The 14,571-nt window shown below is 42.5% G+C and overlaps 1 protein-coding gene across 7 annotated transcripts in view; it reads right to left on the bottom strand.

The window, feature by feature from the left end:
* The window catches only part of KMT2A (lysine methyltransferase 2A), a 90,586-nt gene that overhangs the window by 12,067 nt on the left and 63,948 nt on the right, over window positions 1–14,571 (bottom strand). For all 7 annotated transcript variants that reach the window (XM_031015811.3, XM_055355026.2, XM_055355027.2 and 4 more), the window contains 7 exons: window positions 13,641–13,801; window positions 12,930–13,115; window positions 8,146–12,391; window positions 7,178–7,258; window positions 5,589–5,653; window positions 4,664–4,834; window positions 2,764–2,838 (listed from right to left, as the gene is read on the bottom strand). In XM_031015811.3, the coding sequence (XP_030871671.2) occupies window positions 2,764–2,838; window positions 4,664–4,834; window positions 5,589–5,653; window positions 7,178–7,258; window positions 8,146–12,391; window positions 12,930–13,115; window positions 13,641–13,801 (4,985 nt within the window). The remainder of the gene's footprint in view (window positions 1–2,763; window positions 2,839–4,663; window positions 4,835–5,588; window positions 5,654–7,177; window positions 7,259–8,145; window positions 12,392–12,929; window positions 13,116–13,640; window positions 13,802–14,571) is intronic.

The raw sequence follows: 14,571 nt of genomic DNA, 5'->3' as shown, positions 1-14,571 counted from the left end.
GTGGCACATGCCTGTAATCCCAGCTACTCGGGAGGCTGAGGCAGGAGAATCGCTTGAATTCGGGAGGTGGAGGTTGCGGTGAACCGAGATTGCGCCATTGCACTTCAGCCTGGGCAACAGGAAAGAAACTCCGTCTCAAAAATAAAAAATAAAAAATAAAAAAATAATAATACAAAAAATAGCCGGGTGTGGTAGCATGCGCCTGTAGTCCCAGCTACTCAGGAGGCTGAAGCAGGAGAATCACCTGAACCTGGGAGACGGAGGTTGCAGTGAGCCGAGATCACGCCACTGCACTCCAGCCTGGGTGACAGAGTAAGACTCTGTCTTGGAGAAAAAAAAAAAAAAGACACATGGATGGATCTGGAACAGTAAATAGTGTAGTGTGGCTGCAGAACAAAGAATCTTGAGCAGTGAGGGAAGTGGGGAAAGCTGAGACTGAACAGATGAATCCGGCTGAAGAGGACCTCGCCATGTAAGGATCCATAGACAGGAAACCTCAAAGAGCAGGGCTGGGTCACTACTCAGCGACTGTATCCTGTGTTTAACATGGTACCAGGCATTTTACAAGTGGTCAGTAAATATTTACTAATAACAAATACGTAAGGGTTGAAGATTGTACTCTGTAACTAATAGGCAATAGTAAGATTTTGAGGCACCTCTGGAGACTCTGAGGGTACAAGGAGGTGAGATAGGAGACTCAGTTATAGGGCTTTTTAACATTGCATGAGAGAATAACAAGGGATATGTCAGAGAAAAAGAAAGGGATGTGACTTATATTTTTGGGGTAGAATTTTAAAAATTATGAGCAAGATTTTTTTTTTCTTTTTCTTTTTTTTTTTTTTTTTTTTTTTTTTGAGACAGGGTCTTGTTCTGTCACCCAGGCTGGAGTGCAGTGCCATAATCTTGGCTCACTGTAGGCTTGACCCCCCAGGCTCAATGCGCTCCTCCCACATCAGCTTCCCAAGTAGCTGGGACCACAGGCATGAGCCATCATGCCTGCCTAATTTAATCAATTTTTTTTGTATAGAGATGAGGTCTCACTCTATTGCCCAGGATGGTCTTGAACTCCTAGACTCAAACAATCCTCCCAAGATGTTGGAATTCAGGTGTGAGCCACTGTGTCCAGCTGAGATTGAGTACCCTTTCATGCTATGGGCCATTTGTATTTTGTGGGAGATAAACTGCCTGTTGGGTCTTTTTCTCTTTTTTTTTAATTAAAAAAGTTCTGAAAAATTTTAAGTATAAAAAAATACACAGGGTGTTATAATAGCCACGCATGTACCTGTCACATAAAATGAACAAATGTTAGTATTTTCTAAAGTGCATCCAAATATTTTCCTTCCCTTCCCTCTTAAAGGAAGAACATCACTGATAAAATTAAATTCCTAAAAAAAAAAAAGTTAAAATTTCTGTGAGTACCCATTCACCCACCTTTCCAGGAGCAATCTGAAAGGAGGTAGGAGAGGTAGATATGGATAAAACAAAGTCAATGGAAGGTTTCTACCTTAGCTTAATTAAACCTTCTTCTTCTTCTTCTTTTTTTTTTTGCGACAAAGTATTTATCTGTCATCCAGGCTGGAGTGCAGTGCTAAGATCATAGCTTAATACAGTCTCATACTCCTAGGCTCCAGTGATCCTCCTGCCTCAGCCTCCAGAGTAGCTGGGAGTACAGGTGTGCATGCCACGGTGCCGGCTAATATATATTTTTATTTTTTGTAAAGATGTATTCTCTGTATGATGCCCAGGCTGGTCTTGAACTCCTGGCCTCAAATGATCCTTCTGCCTTGGTCACCCAAGTGTTGGGATTACAGGTGTGAGCCACAGCATCCACTGATTAAAATCTTTAGTGTTTGCTCAAAAGAAGTGTATTAATAAGTTTGTATGCTGCCTAAATTTAATATGAAGTCTAATACCAATGGTAAATGATTTCAACTTTAAGAAAAGATAACATTTCACACTACAATGTCTAAAATTAAAAAAAAAAACAAAAAACAGGTAAGTGTTGGCAAAGGTGGAGAAATGGGAACACTCGTGCATTGCAGGTGGAAATGTAAAATGGTATAGCCACTTTGGAAAAAAAACCTGGCAGTACTTCAAAAACTTAAAGAGTTACCATATGACCCAGCCATTCCACTCTGAGGTATATACTGAAAAAAAATAAAAACATGTCTACACAATAACTTGAACATGAATATTTGTGGCAACATTATTCGTAGCAGAAAACAGAAAAAACCCAAATGTCCACTGACTAATGAATGGATAAGCAACATATGGTATATCTACACAATGGAATATTTGGCAATAAAAAGGAATGAAGTACTGATGTGGAAGGGAAGATGTAACAGAAGGGAAGAACCTGGAAAGTATTCTGTTGAGTGAAAGAAGACGGTCACAAAAGGCTACATATTGTCTGATTTCATTTATATGAAATGTCCAGAATAATCAAATACATAGAGACAGAAAGTAGATTTGTGGTAGCCAGGGGCTGAGGAATGACTGCTAATGAATAGGGGGTTTCTTTTAGGGATGATGAGAATGTTCTAGAATTATAGAGTAGTGGTGGTTATACAACTCTGAATATATTAAAAACCACTGAATTGTATGCTTTAGATGGGTGAACTGTATGGTATATGAATTAAATCTCAATAAAGCTGTGAAAAAAATTTTTAACTGATGTTTTTTTCACAGAATCAACTCTGCCTTAGGCGAACGATTTACCATAATATTCTGAGACAGGAGTGGAATAACACCTCCAGCCATTACCTGCAAATGAGAGCTGCTTTAGGCGGGCATTTGATCGAGCTTCCTGGACTTTATCTGTCAATGACTTCCAGGCATCTGAAAGGAAATAAAGAAAACCGTAAGCCAGAAAATATACATGTAAACCCATCTTAATACCAATGATGTGCACAAGCACTGCTTAGAATCCCTACAGTGTGAACACTTGCCCTCCTAGAGCAGTGTTTTATTTTTCTTAGAGTTTAAATCAGTTCATTACATGTGAAAGGAGCCGAAAAGGTACACTCCCCAGCAGGGCTTCTTTCTGTCGGAGGACACAGAAGCACTAAGGAAAGTCAGACCTTCCGAAATGAACTCTGAATCCCCAACGCATTCACATCCCTTGATGGAAGTCTGCGTCTCACACCTGAATGTTTGGTACTATTATGTTCCCCGTACCCCTAATCAAAACAGCACTAGTAATAATGATTTAACCAGGACTGTGGGAAGATCATAACCTCTCTGTTCCTTAAAGTTAAGAGGCAGAACTAGAAAATCCTTACACTTCCTTCCAGCTCTAACCCAAGATTCTGTGATCTTTTCCTGTCTGCTAGGCATTTCCACATGGATTTCTTACATCACTCCACATCAATGTCTTCTGTGGAACCCCCATACTCCTTACTTATCTCCTTTGTTCTCCACGCATTATCTTTTGTTTTAGTCACCCAGGCCTGAATCTTTAGGGTCATCTTTGACTCTCCCCTCTCCATATTCCACCAAGTGTACTCATTCTTCTTTCCTTTCCTTTCTTTTCCCACCAAATGTGGGCTTTATTACCAGACATCTCTGCTCTAGCAATACTCTCATTAGTAAACTCTCGTCTTTGAGCATCTCCAGTTCATGCTCAATCTGTCTCATATAGAGAGCTTATCACATTATGTTTCCTGAAATTCTGCTTCTATTCACTCCCTCAAGTTTTCAAAGTCCTCAAGGTTTGGCACTGAAAGCCTTCTAAAACCTGTGCCCTATCCACCTTCCCAATTTTCTCTTTCACTACTACCTCACATGGATTTCAATGCCATCTCACCTGACACTACTCTAAACCCACCAAATGCAATCCTGCCTTTCTAACTTTGCTTACCTCCCTTCTTCTTCCTAGAGAGCCCTGCATTCTTCTTTGCCTAACCCAAATTACATTTTCTCCTTTAATAGAATCTTCTATTTATCTTCATGGGTTTTTGATAACCCTAACTCACCCATGGTGACCTTTCTCTTCTTTGAATGCTTCTAGTACTTACAGCCTAGAAAACATTTACTAGTCCTTCAAAGGTGGATGAACACTTAGATGCTTGCGATACAAAGATGAATAAGAAAATAAAATTCCAGCCCTTATGGAGAGCTCGCTGTTGAGTGAGTGATAAAAGTAAACAAACACGGACAAAACAAAATTTAAGCTATGAGAGAAGAACATGTAAGATTCAAAAGGAGGGAGAGGGAGGGCTTAGCTACCTCAGAAGGTCAGGGAAGACCGTCTGAGCTGGAACTTGAAGGGTGAGCTGGAGCTCACCAGGTGACTGAGGGCAGGGAGAGAACTCCAGGCAGAGGAGAAAGCACGTGTGAAGGCACACAAGGGAGAGAGGGCACAGAAGGCGCATGAGGGAATGGCAAAAAACAAGGCTGGAGGGGGAAGCAGAGTTCTCAGGGGCTCCGCTAAGGTGTGTGCAATGTTGAAAACATAATCTGTATCATTAACTTTTCATGTAAAATATGGCTATTTCTCCAATAAGACAAACTTCTCAAGGACAAGGAAAATGTATGATGCCTCCAGGTATCCCCCTACCATCTAGCATAAAACAGCCACCTAAATGGTGCTAATACTCAGAAAATGAAGCTCTAGCTGAAATAGGGCTTCTGCTGATGGGTCAACCTGATTTAATCCACTCACCTTCAATACTTTCTGCACAGATCTGAAAGCCATCATCACTGGAAATTTCAAAAACAAGTCCTTTCTTGGGTTTTTTCTCAGTAATGCTTTCCTTCCGCTTTTGTTCTTGCTGAAGCCAAAGCATCAGTGGGGAGCTGAAATTACTTTCTTCTTCTTCCACTGTTTTAGGTTCTAATAGGGAGAAAATAGATAGTGGTTGCAGTAACAAATGCTCACTGAGCACTGACTACATGTAGAGTACTTTACATAAATGATCTCTAAGCCTAACAACATTCCACAGTTGGTTTATTATTCCCATTTATAGATAACAAACCCAAGACTCAAAGAGCTTGCCTAGGTCATTGCTAGAAAGTGGTGACTAAAACCAGATTTTTTTTTACACGAAGTTATGCTGTCTCTGTGGTAGAATTTCTAGTATGACGATCTGATAGTTTTTCAATAAGCAACTGTCCTCAATAGAGTTATACCCAGAACTCTCTAATCTTGAAGTGACCATTTGTTTCCTAATCAAATTCATTAGAACTGATGGAAAATGCTATGGAGATGTATCTGGTATTGTAACCAAAATCTGACTATCTAATAAAAATGGTTCTTAGTTTTCTTTAGTAACAACTAAAAAGTGAAGTCAGGTTATTACTAGCTATTTAAGCCTCAGTGCTGGTAAAACCAGTACAGCAGAAGAGTTATGGGTATGGTCTTGAGTCCTTAGCTGACAGGTGATCACAGAATATGTACTGGAAGAACACTGCACTGAGAGACAGGTGTGCCAAGTTTCAGTCTCCAATGTGGGCCAAATCACTTAACTTCTTTGGAGCTTAGATTTTTTTTTTTTTAAATGTAGAAAATAAGTAGGTAAAGTGGGTGATTCTCATAATCCTTTTAGCATTGATATTCTCTGATTCTAACCTTTTACCCACCCACATACCTGTACTTTCTTGTTCATTTGCTGGATTTTGGGTCACCTGAACTTCCGGAAGAACAGCCACTTGCCTAAATAAAAACCAAATGTAAGATATAATATCAGCTAGTTCTTCAATTCAAAGAAAAAACCCATAATTTTCTATACAGCTCTGGTATGCAAAATAACTGCTAGAAAATGAACCACAGGGGGCTTTCTGTAGAACTTGTTGAATGAATACAACCACCACACCACTGTATGGTACATAACATAAAACTCTTTTGTGAGATCCTTTACCAAATACTGACATTAAGTTTCTGTTTTTAAAGTTGTAAATTGTGCCCTTGAAATTCTTCTCATACTCAGTATTAGAAAAAAATGAAAGGACACTTGTCAGAAGCAATTCTAAAGTTACTTAAATAAGTAAGCTGGTTTAACTAAAAATAAAAAATAAGCTGCATGAGCTTATAAACCACAATCAATTTTCACTTTTTTTTTTTTTTTGAGATAGGTTCTCACTTTGCTGTCCAGGCTGGAGTGCAGTGGCAATCACGGCTTGCTGCATCCTCCAACTCCTAGGCTCAAGCAATCCTCCCACCTTAGCTTGGACTGTGGATGTGCACCACCATGCCTGGTTAACTTTTAATTTTTGTAGAGAGAGGGTCTCCCTATGTTGCCAAGGTTGGTTTCAAACTCCTGGGCTCAAGCAATCCTCCTGCCTCAGCCTCCCAAAATGTTGGGATTACAGGCATGAGCCACTGTGTCCAGCCCCAATTTTCACTTTTTTAAACTAAATAAATTCTGGGAACAATCCAAATGTATATCAATAGAGGACTCATTAAATTATTGCAGATCCACACAATAGAATTGGGGGCAGCGATTTAAAAAGTGAAGCACACCTACATATATTGGCACAGAAAGATGTACATAAGTGAAAAACCAAATACAGAACAGTATGTACAGTATTATTCCTTTTATGTAAAAAAGTGTATACATATTCATATATATACCACGTTATATCTTTATATGCAGAGAGATGTCTGCATAGATAAAAACAAATTATTAGCAATGACCACCTCTAGGGAATAGATTGGGCGGGGGTGAGGGGGACAAATAGGAAACTATCATCCATTATTTAAATAATTCTTGTTATATTTTTTGTTTACTTGTTTACAAGCCTGTACTATTCTCATTTTAAAAACTTTGGCAAGAAAACAAAAATCAATGTGAATCAGGAAGAACTATTTTTTACCTTTTTTTTTTGAGACGGAGTCTTGCTCTGTCGCCCAGGCTGGAGTGCAGTGGCGCGATCTCAGCTCACTGCAAGCTCCGCCTCCTGGGTTCAGGCCATTCTCCTGCCTCAGCCTCCTGAGTAGCTGGGACTACAGGCGCCCGCCATCACGCCCGGCTAATTCTTTTTGTATTTTTAGTAGAGACGGGGTTTCACCATGTTAGCCAGGATGGTCTCGATCTAACCTCGTGATCCACCCGCCTCGGCCTCCCAGAGTACTAGGATTACAGGCGTGAGCCACCGCGCCCGGCCTGGAAGAACTATTTTTTAAATGAGGTGGACAAAACTGAGAGCTTAGTCTTAAAGGACGAATTCTTCAGCTTACCCTGAAGGTTGCCCACACTCCTTCTGGGAGGACTGCTCCACACTAGCTGTATCCTGCTGCTCAGCCTCTGCTCCTGGAGTCCTGGAACACAGGCATTTGTATCTTTTCAAGACAAACCACCAGTAAATATGTACTGAATGTGGAGGTGAGTCGAAAGAAATGGCTCTATCAGGATCTGATAAAGTCTATAAGCCAGCAAAACTGACCTAAGGTCATAAAGGTTAGAATAATGGTTACTTTGAGGGGGCACTGACCTTATAAGAGAAGACACCCCCTTGTGGGTTGCTAGAAATGTTCTGTATCTTGATCCGAGTGGTGGCTATATAGGTGCACTCCACCTAGGCTGGAGTGCAGTGACATGACCATGGATCATTTAGCCTCTAACTCTTGGGCTCAAGCAATCCTCCCACCTCAGCCTCCTGAATAGCTGGGGCTACAGGTATACAACACCACACCCAGCTAATGTTTTAAAAAATTTTTTGTAGAGACAGGGTCTTACTATGTTGCACAGACTGATCTTGAACTCCTGAGCTCAAGCAATCCTTCTGCCTCAGCCTTCCAAAGTGCTGGGATTACAGACATGAGCCACTGTGCTTGGCTTTCAGTGATAAAGTTTTAAAAAAAGGACTCTGTAGATCTACAAGAGGGAGCTTTGCCCTCAAGATAAGAATAATCATTCTAGTATAAGCCTCAGTAAAAAAGAAACAGGAACAAACAGCAACACTGTTTGAAATCAGAGCAAAAAGTAATTAGATGTGGTTCTATCCAAGAGACAAACTGCCCATGGATGGAACTACATTTTGTTATATAAATCACCACTCAGAGAGAAAAAAAGTCAAAACCCGGAAAACTCCCAAGTAATGCAACTTGAACAGAAGAGTGTCTCTCCCAGACTACCACATCAACAGCCCCTAATTTACAACATGAAATCCCACAGACCCAGCCTAGCTAATATTTGGATCTCTCACCCTGTGCCTGAGGTCAGGGATGTTGTTTCTTGGTCTGGAATGTGTGCTTCAGAACTGGTCCGCAAATGGGAAACTTTGTGCTTCTTGCCATTCCCTTTGTCTAGAGGCAGCTGAAACCGTTTGGTTTTTGGTTTGGGTTTAGTGGGACCCGGCACTGAAGGGCTTGCTGACCGCTGTCCAGAAGATGGAGAGGATGGAGAACCCCCAGGAGAGGTGGGGCTGGCTTGCACAGCTGAGGATAAAGCCTTGTTCTGCTCCAGTCCCATGCTATTAGGAGCGTCTACCGTCTGGGTAAAGTTGGATACCTGGGGCCCTGAAGCAGAATCAAGATCACGCTGGGAAGAATGAATCCCAGTTTTGCTGGCAAGGAGCTGGTTCACATGCTGAAGCTGATAGTGTTCGTCTGCTTCCCCAGAAGGTGAAGCGGCTGTTATGCCCGTAGTCTGGGTGGAGGGGAGCACACAGATGCTAGATGCCGCTGTCATTGCAGCAGTAGAGGGGGTCTGTGATGTCCCCAGTTGTGGAAACATTCCTGAACTTGGCGGTAAAGCCACAGGCTGATCCTGAATCCCCAGGCTCTGCTGGCTAGCTTTGATTAAAAGATTGCTTATTGAGCCAATATCTGGGGTACCAAGCAACCTTGGGTTGGTTAAGGTGACGTGTCCTGGAACTGATGCACTACTTGTAGGGGTTGTGGTAGTTTGCATGGATACAACATTCAAGACAGAGGAACTAGATGCCAAGCCAGACACAGACCCTGATGTGAGGTGGCTAGTATCCTGGCTTATTGTTGATGTGCCTGCCGCTGTGGCAACAGTTCCTCCCACACTCTGTGGTAACAGGGGTGCCGGTTCAAAATACATGATACTAGATTTAGATCTTTTTATGATGTTGGGGACAGTTCGGTGAGATGAAGTATTAAGTGACCCCAAATCTAACAGACTGGGATGATTAGGAAGCTGGGAGGGTGTGAAGTTAATCAATGTCATATTAGAAACCACATCAGAAGGGGCAATGTTTGAAGGGGTACTAGAGGGAGCAAGTTTTTTATTCTTTCGGGTCTGTAGACGAGATATGGGTCTTTTCTTGAGTCCAGAGGATGGAGTGGCTACTGTGGTACTGAGGTCTGTCCTCTGGCTGGATTCTGAAACCAAAAGTTGGGGATCCGGAGGAGGCTGAACCCCAATAAGCAGGCCTGAAGGAGGATTGCTGATGTTCGGTGGGAAACTACTTTGAGTAGCTGCAGGGAAGGAATGTAAGTGCTGGTGATGAGACATGGGTAGCAATCCTTTGCTAGCAGAAGGGAACAAAGATTGAGAAGTTGGCAAGCTTGGATTTAGTCCTGTGGTAAGGGTGAGACCACTTCCCATGGGTCCCAATACTGAAGTATTTGTCTCCATCACACTGGGTGTAGAACTAACGGAAGAGGTCAATTGGATTTTTTGGGTCACTCCATTTGGAAGAGTTTGGAGAACATAAAGTGGCTGCATGTTCTGGTTAACAACTATGAGTTTCTCAGTGGCTGGCTTCAGGTGGGGTGGAGTGGTCTGGACAGCTGCATTGGAAATCTGAGACGGGCCAGGACTATCAGTAGAATTGGGCACATACTTCTGGTTCTGGATGGGAACAGTTGGGGAAACAGGTACCTGAAGGCCAGGGGTGCTACTGTTCCTAGTTAAATCCTGATTGTTGCCATGACCTTGCTCTACTGAACCACAAGGAGGGCTAGAGATGTGGTCTGCATCCATGTGTCCTTGGATAAAATGATCGGGAGTCATGTGGCCTTCAGGAGTTGGATCTACTCCTGGGCTCAGCAGTGCTGGGTCACCTTCAGAGGAGGCTACAGATTTTTCTGTGATGGTTACTCTCTTCTCCCCTGAATCTGAGATAACAGCTAGTCTACTGGGATTCTGGCTGGGGACAGTGGGACTCCGGGTGGTCAAGACAGACAGATCAGATGGTAGCTCTAGAGGCAACTCAAACTGTTCCTCTGCTGAGATAGAGGAAGAGACACTACTATCCACAGGTTCTGTTGTAGGCAGCTGCTGAGAAAATACTTCAAAAAGACCCATGTCTTTTTCACGATTACTGTCAAGACCCAATCCTTCACCAAGATTCAGGAGTTCTGATGAAGATGACTCTGGGCTTTCACCCAAAGCCTGCATGGATGGAGTATTCTTTAGTACAAAGTCCATAATGTCTGAAGGCAGGATATTCCCACAGTCATCACTGTTGTTATTGTCTGAATCTGATTTCAGGAGCTCAGTATTATAGGTGTCCAGTAAATTTTTGTCGGAGGGGGTACTTGTGTGGACTCTGCGGCTTGACTCCAATGAGCTGAGCTGAGCTTCCAAGGAATCCTGTCCCTGTGTTTTAACTCTGCTTACAGAATGGCAGTTATCCATCTTTGGCTCATTTTTGTGGCCAACAGAACTCTTAGTGACATGTTCTTTCTCCCCAGCATCTTCAGGTCGATCAATCTTTAAGTTCTCTGTTCCATTTTCTTTACCATTTCTTTTTGGAACCTGGCTGCTTTTCCTTGTTGTGGCTGTGACACTAGTATCACTCTCTGTCCCATCATCAACACCATCCAACTGTGAGATTTTTGGAAGATCACACTGTTCCTCCTCCCGAAATAAATTATGGGATGCCAGTCGTTCCTCTCCACCTGAAGAAATCACTGTTCTAGTGAAGTTGTAATAGTATAAGTCGTCTTCATCTGAAGTGCTTAAGTCATCGGCCCCATCCACCTGTCCTTCAGCTGATCTCTTGCCTCGCTTCTTCCCAGTTGAGCTGCTGTAGAATGGAATGTCTTCTTCACCATAGGATCTTACTCCATAGAGTGGGGTAAGCCCAAAAAACATGTTAGAACGTGCACGGGCACTGCGACGGGGATACCTCCTTTTAAAAGAGCCATCCTCCTGAGGTTTGGGGCCATCTGGAAGCATTAGGTTTCTGTCCTGTACTGGAAGATTCTGATAGTTGTTACTTTGAGAATCCTGGCATGAGGTATTATTGGGGCTTGGTTGGGCCACTGGACCATCTCCTGGATTTTCAGAGGCTGAAATTGGTTCTGTGGGAGATGTTGACTCTATTTGCAAAGGGGAAGCAGGACTACTTTCTTTCAGGGCGTTTTTGGATTGACTCTCATTTTCCATTTTTAGAGGTGTCAGTGTCACTTTGACTGTGCGTTTCCGTGGTGCCTGTAATTCCTTGGCAGATCCTTCTACTTGCATGGGTGGAGCTTTGGGGACTCCTGGCATAGAAAGGCCTTTATCACCAATCTTATCAGAAGAAACATTGTTACATGGTCGTTGGCCCATATACTCAGGAGTCAAAACCTCATCCATAAACTCTGGCTTCAAGTTTCCTTCCTCACCAGTTGTCACCTGACCAGGTTCCAAAAAAGATTTACTGGAATGCTTTTCTTTGAAAGTTTCTTTACAAGATTTTTTCCCTTTCTGTCTCCTATCTCTGGAACTAGATCCCATATGTTCATTGATAATGGATGATCTGTTGCTCATTCCAGATAGCTTCAAGGTTTTGACTTCAGTATCTTCATCTGGAGAGGAGTTTGCTGATTGGGTAGAATCTGTGTGTTGGTCTCGATCATTCCTTTGCCCTCTCAAATGGAGGTGTGGGAAGGAGAGGGCCTCTTTAGAAGAAAACGACACTGAAGAGGGTTCAGCAAAGGAGCCGATTTTACTAACATTCAGTTCTCTAGATGTTGTGTTATGAACCTGTGGGGCCAGTTTAGGAATTCCAGGGTAAGCCACATTATGTGCAGATCCCTCTGAGCTCTTGGAACTCAGCACTTTGGTCTTCTCTCCCTTTAAAGAGGAGCTCTTGGACGCCAAGTCTGAAGCACTGGACTGCTTCATTTCTGAAGATGAAGATCCATCCAAGTGACTGTTTTTATTGCCTACAGTAACCACTGTCCTTTGCAAATTTGAAGAGGTGGAAGTGTTTTGCCCTAAACTAGTACTTGAATTCAGTGGCCCTAAGACATGATCAACTACTTTGGCACTTGATTCAAGATCAGTAGCGGTCCCAATGGTGGAGACTGAGGAAACATTATTCCTAGAGTAAGTATTCCCAGTTCTCATTGGAGACATTATCCGGAGTTTGGACCGCTGGGGTGATAAGGAAGAGGTACTGTGACGCCTGGAGCCAATGCTTCGAAGTCCAGAGGAGAGTAAAGGATCACCTACTGTGACTATTTCGTGAGTGGTTGGGGTAGGACTTCCTAAACAAGAGAGAAAAAGTAATAAATGCTATTGTAGATAGAACAAATGTGTAGAAGTCACTGGTTTCAATGATTTGACTATATATATATATATATATGTAACTGGAAATCTACTTTTTCTGTTTATTTATTATTACTTTTTTGAGACAGTGTCTCACTCTGTCACCCAAGCTGGAGTGCAGTGGTGCGATCTTGGCTTATTGCAACCTCCACCTCCTGGGTTCCAGCGATTCTCCTGCCTTAGCCTCCCGGGTAGCTGGGATTACAGGCATGCGCCGCCACACCCGGCTAATTTTTGAATTTTTAGTAGAGATAGGGTTTCACCATGTTGGCCAGGCTGGTCTTGAACTCCTGACCTCAGGTGATCCACCTGCCCTGGCCTCCCAAAGTGCTAGGATTACAGGCATGAGCTACCTGACCCACCTGGAATCTACATTTTCAATCAGTAAAAGTCACCAAGATAAAGTTGCCTGAAAGAATTACAAATTAGTCTTTGGGCTGATCTTCTTAGGTCAAGTAGGTCAATACAGTCTTTTACCTGCAGAAGGCAACGGTCGACAGCCAGGGGATCTCTGTGTTGGAGAATAACTGGGTGTTCGAATCCTGGGGACCTTTGAGATGACATGATAATAACAGGAGCCAGAGGTTTGTGAATGAGGAGGTCGGTCTGGTGATGGAGGACTTATAATTTCAGCTGTGTTTTGACTCTCTTTTGATGAACTTTCTGTGGCAGGAAATAAAAACTCTTAACTAAAAAGGCCCAATTAAAATATCAAACAAATTAACCAATAAAAAGTCAGCTATCAGGTAAATGTAAAACTAGAAGCAAATGAGACTTCCCAAGTAAATGACTTTTCCCCCAGCTTTCAATCATAGTACTCCCTGAATCGAATTCAAGTTCCATCCCATCTTTTTTTTTTTTTTCTTTGAGACACAGTCTCACTCTGTCACCCAGGCTGGAGTGCAGTGGCGTGATCTTGGCTGACTGCAACATCTGCCTCCCTGGTTCAAGTGATTCTTGTGCCTCTGCCTCCCGAGTGGCTGGGATTACTGGGATTACAGGTGCCTGCCACCATGCCTGGCTAATTTTTTTGTATTTTTAGTAGAGATGGGGTTTCACCATGTTGGCCAGGCTGTTCTTGAACTCCTGGCCTCAAGTGATTCGCCTGCCTCAGCCTCCCAAAGTGCTGCGATTACAGGCGTGAGCCACTGTGCCCAGCCTCAAGTCCCATCTTGATTCAAGACTAACCTGTAAAAGATGTTGGACTATGGGCAATGGTCCTGTTTTCATCATGTTCAACAGTGCTGTTGATATCCGGCTCTACGACTGGAGGACGGCACTCCACTATCTTGCATGTATATACACAGCGCTTGCGAGCATCTGTGGTGCTCCAGTATACCCTGGAACACCTGGGTAAACAGATTTGGGAAAATCATCATAAGGGAGAGGATAGAAGCAGAAACTAGCATTTTTCAAAACCTCTCTTTATCCTAGGTTCCCTGGCCCTCTTAATTACAGAATTTAGCTTTATTTTATGGGTTCTTAGTATAGATTCCCCTAGTTAGGTTGTTCCAAGCTTTTTGAAGTCCTTGGTTTTTCTTAGCCTCTCAGAAAATAGCCTAAGATCTTTTTTTCTTGTACCATAAGCAGGCACCAAATATAATAAAATATCCTAAAAGCAAGAGAAAGAAAAATATTAACTATTACAAAAATTAGTTTTGGCCTTCAGGGCAGAACTATTGCCTTACAATGTATACAAAGTACGGCCTGAAAATAAAACAAAGGGCAAACCTGAGGTGTTTCCTTTGGGAGAAGAGCCCCATGAGACAAGAGAAATGTAACTGCTTCAAATCTGCTGAATGCTAGTGGAGTCTGGTTTGTGTGAAAAGCTGCCAGCTAAATGTGGAGCACAGACTGTGTCATCGGAATAGGAATACAGAGTAAGTTGGAGCATATATTGCAAAATGAGACTCCAACGCGGGAGTGGTAGAAGGGAAATTTTGAACTTATATTGTTAGCTTGTTAGACATTTTAACAACTTACTTCATATAGGTAAGATTATAAATTCTTATTGAAAAATTTGATCATTATTGTGGGGATTTATAGTTTTAGAAGGACTTATAAAATGTAAAGTTGGGAACAGGGCATGAGCTGTTTTATCCATGAAAACAATCTGCAC

The sequence above is a fragment of the Gorilla gorilla genome, chromosome 9 (genome assembly GCF_029281585.2).
Source record: "Gorilla gorilla gorilla isolate KB3781 chromosome 9, NHGRI_mGorGor1-v2.1_pri, whole genome shotgun sequence".
NCBI classification, from domain to species: Eukaryota; Metazoa; Chordata; class Mammalia; order Primates; family Hominidae; genus Gorilla; species Gorilla gorilla.
Note: the sequence above shows the minus strand (reverse complement) of the source record. Positions and strands in the feature narration are given on the sequence as shown.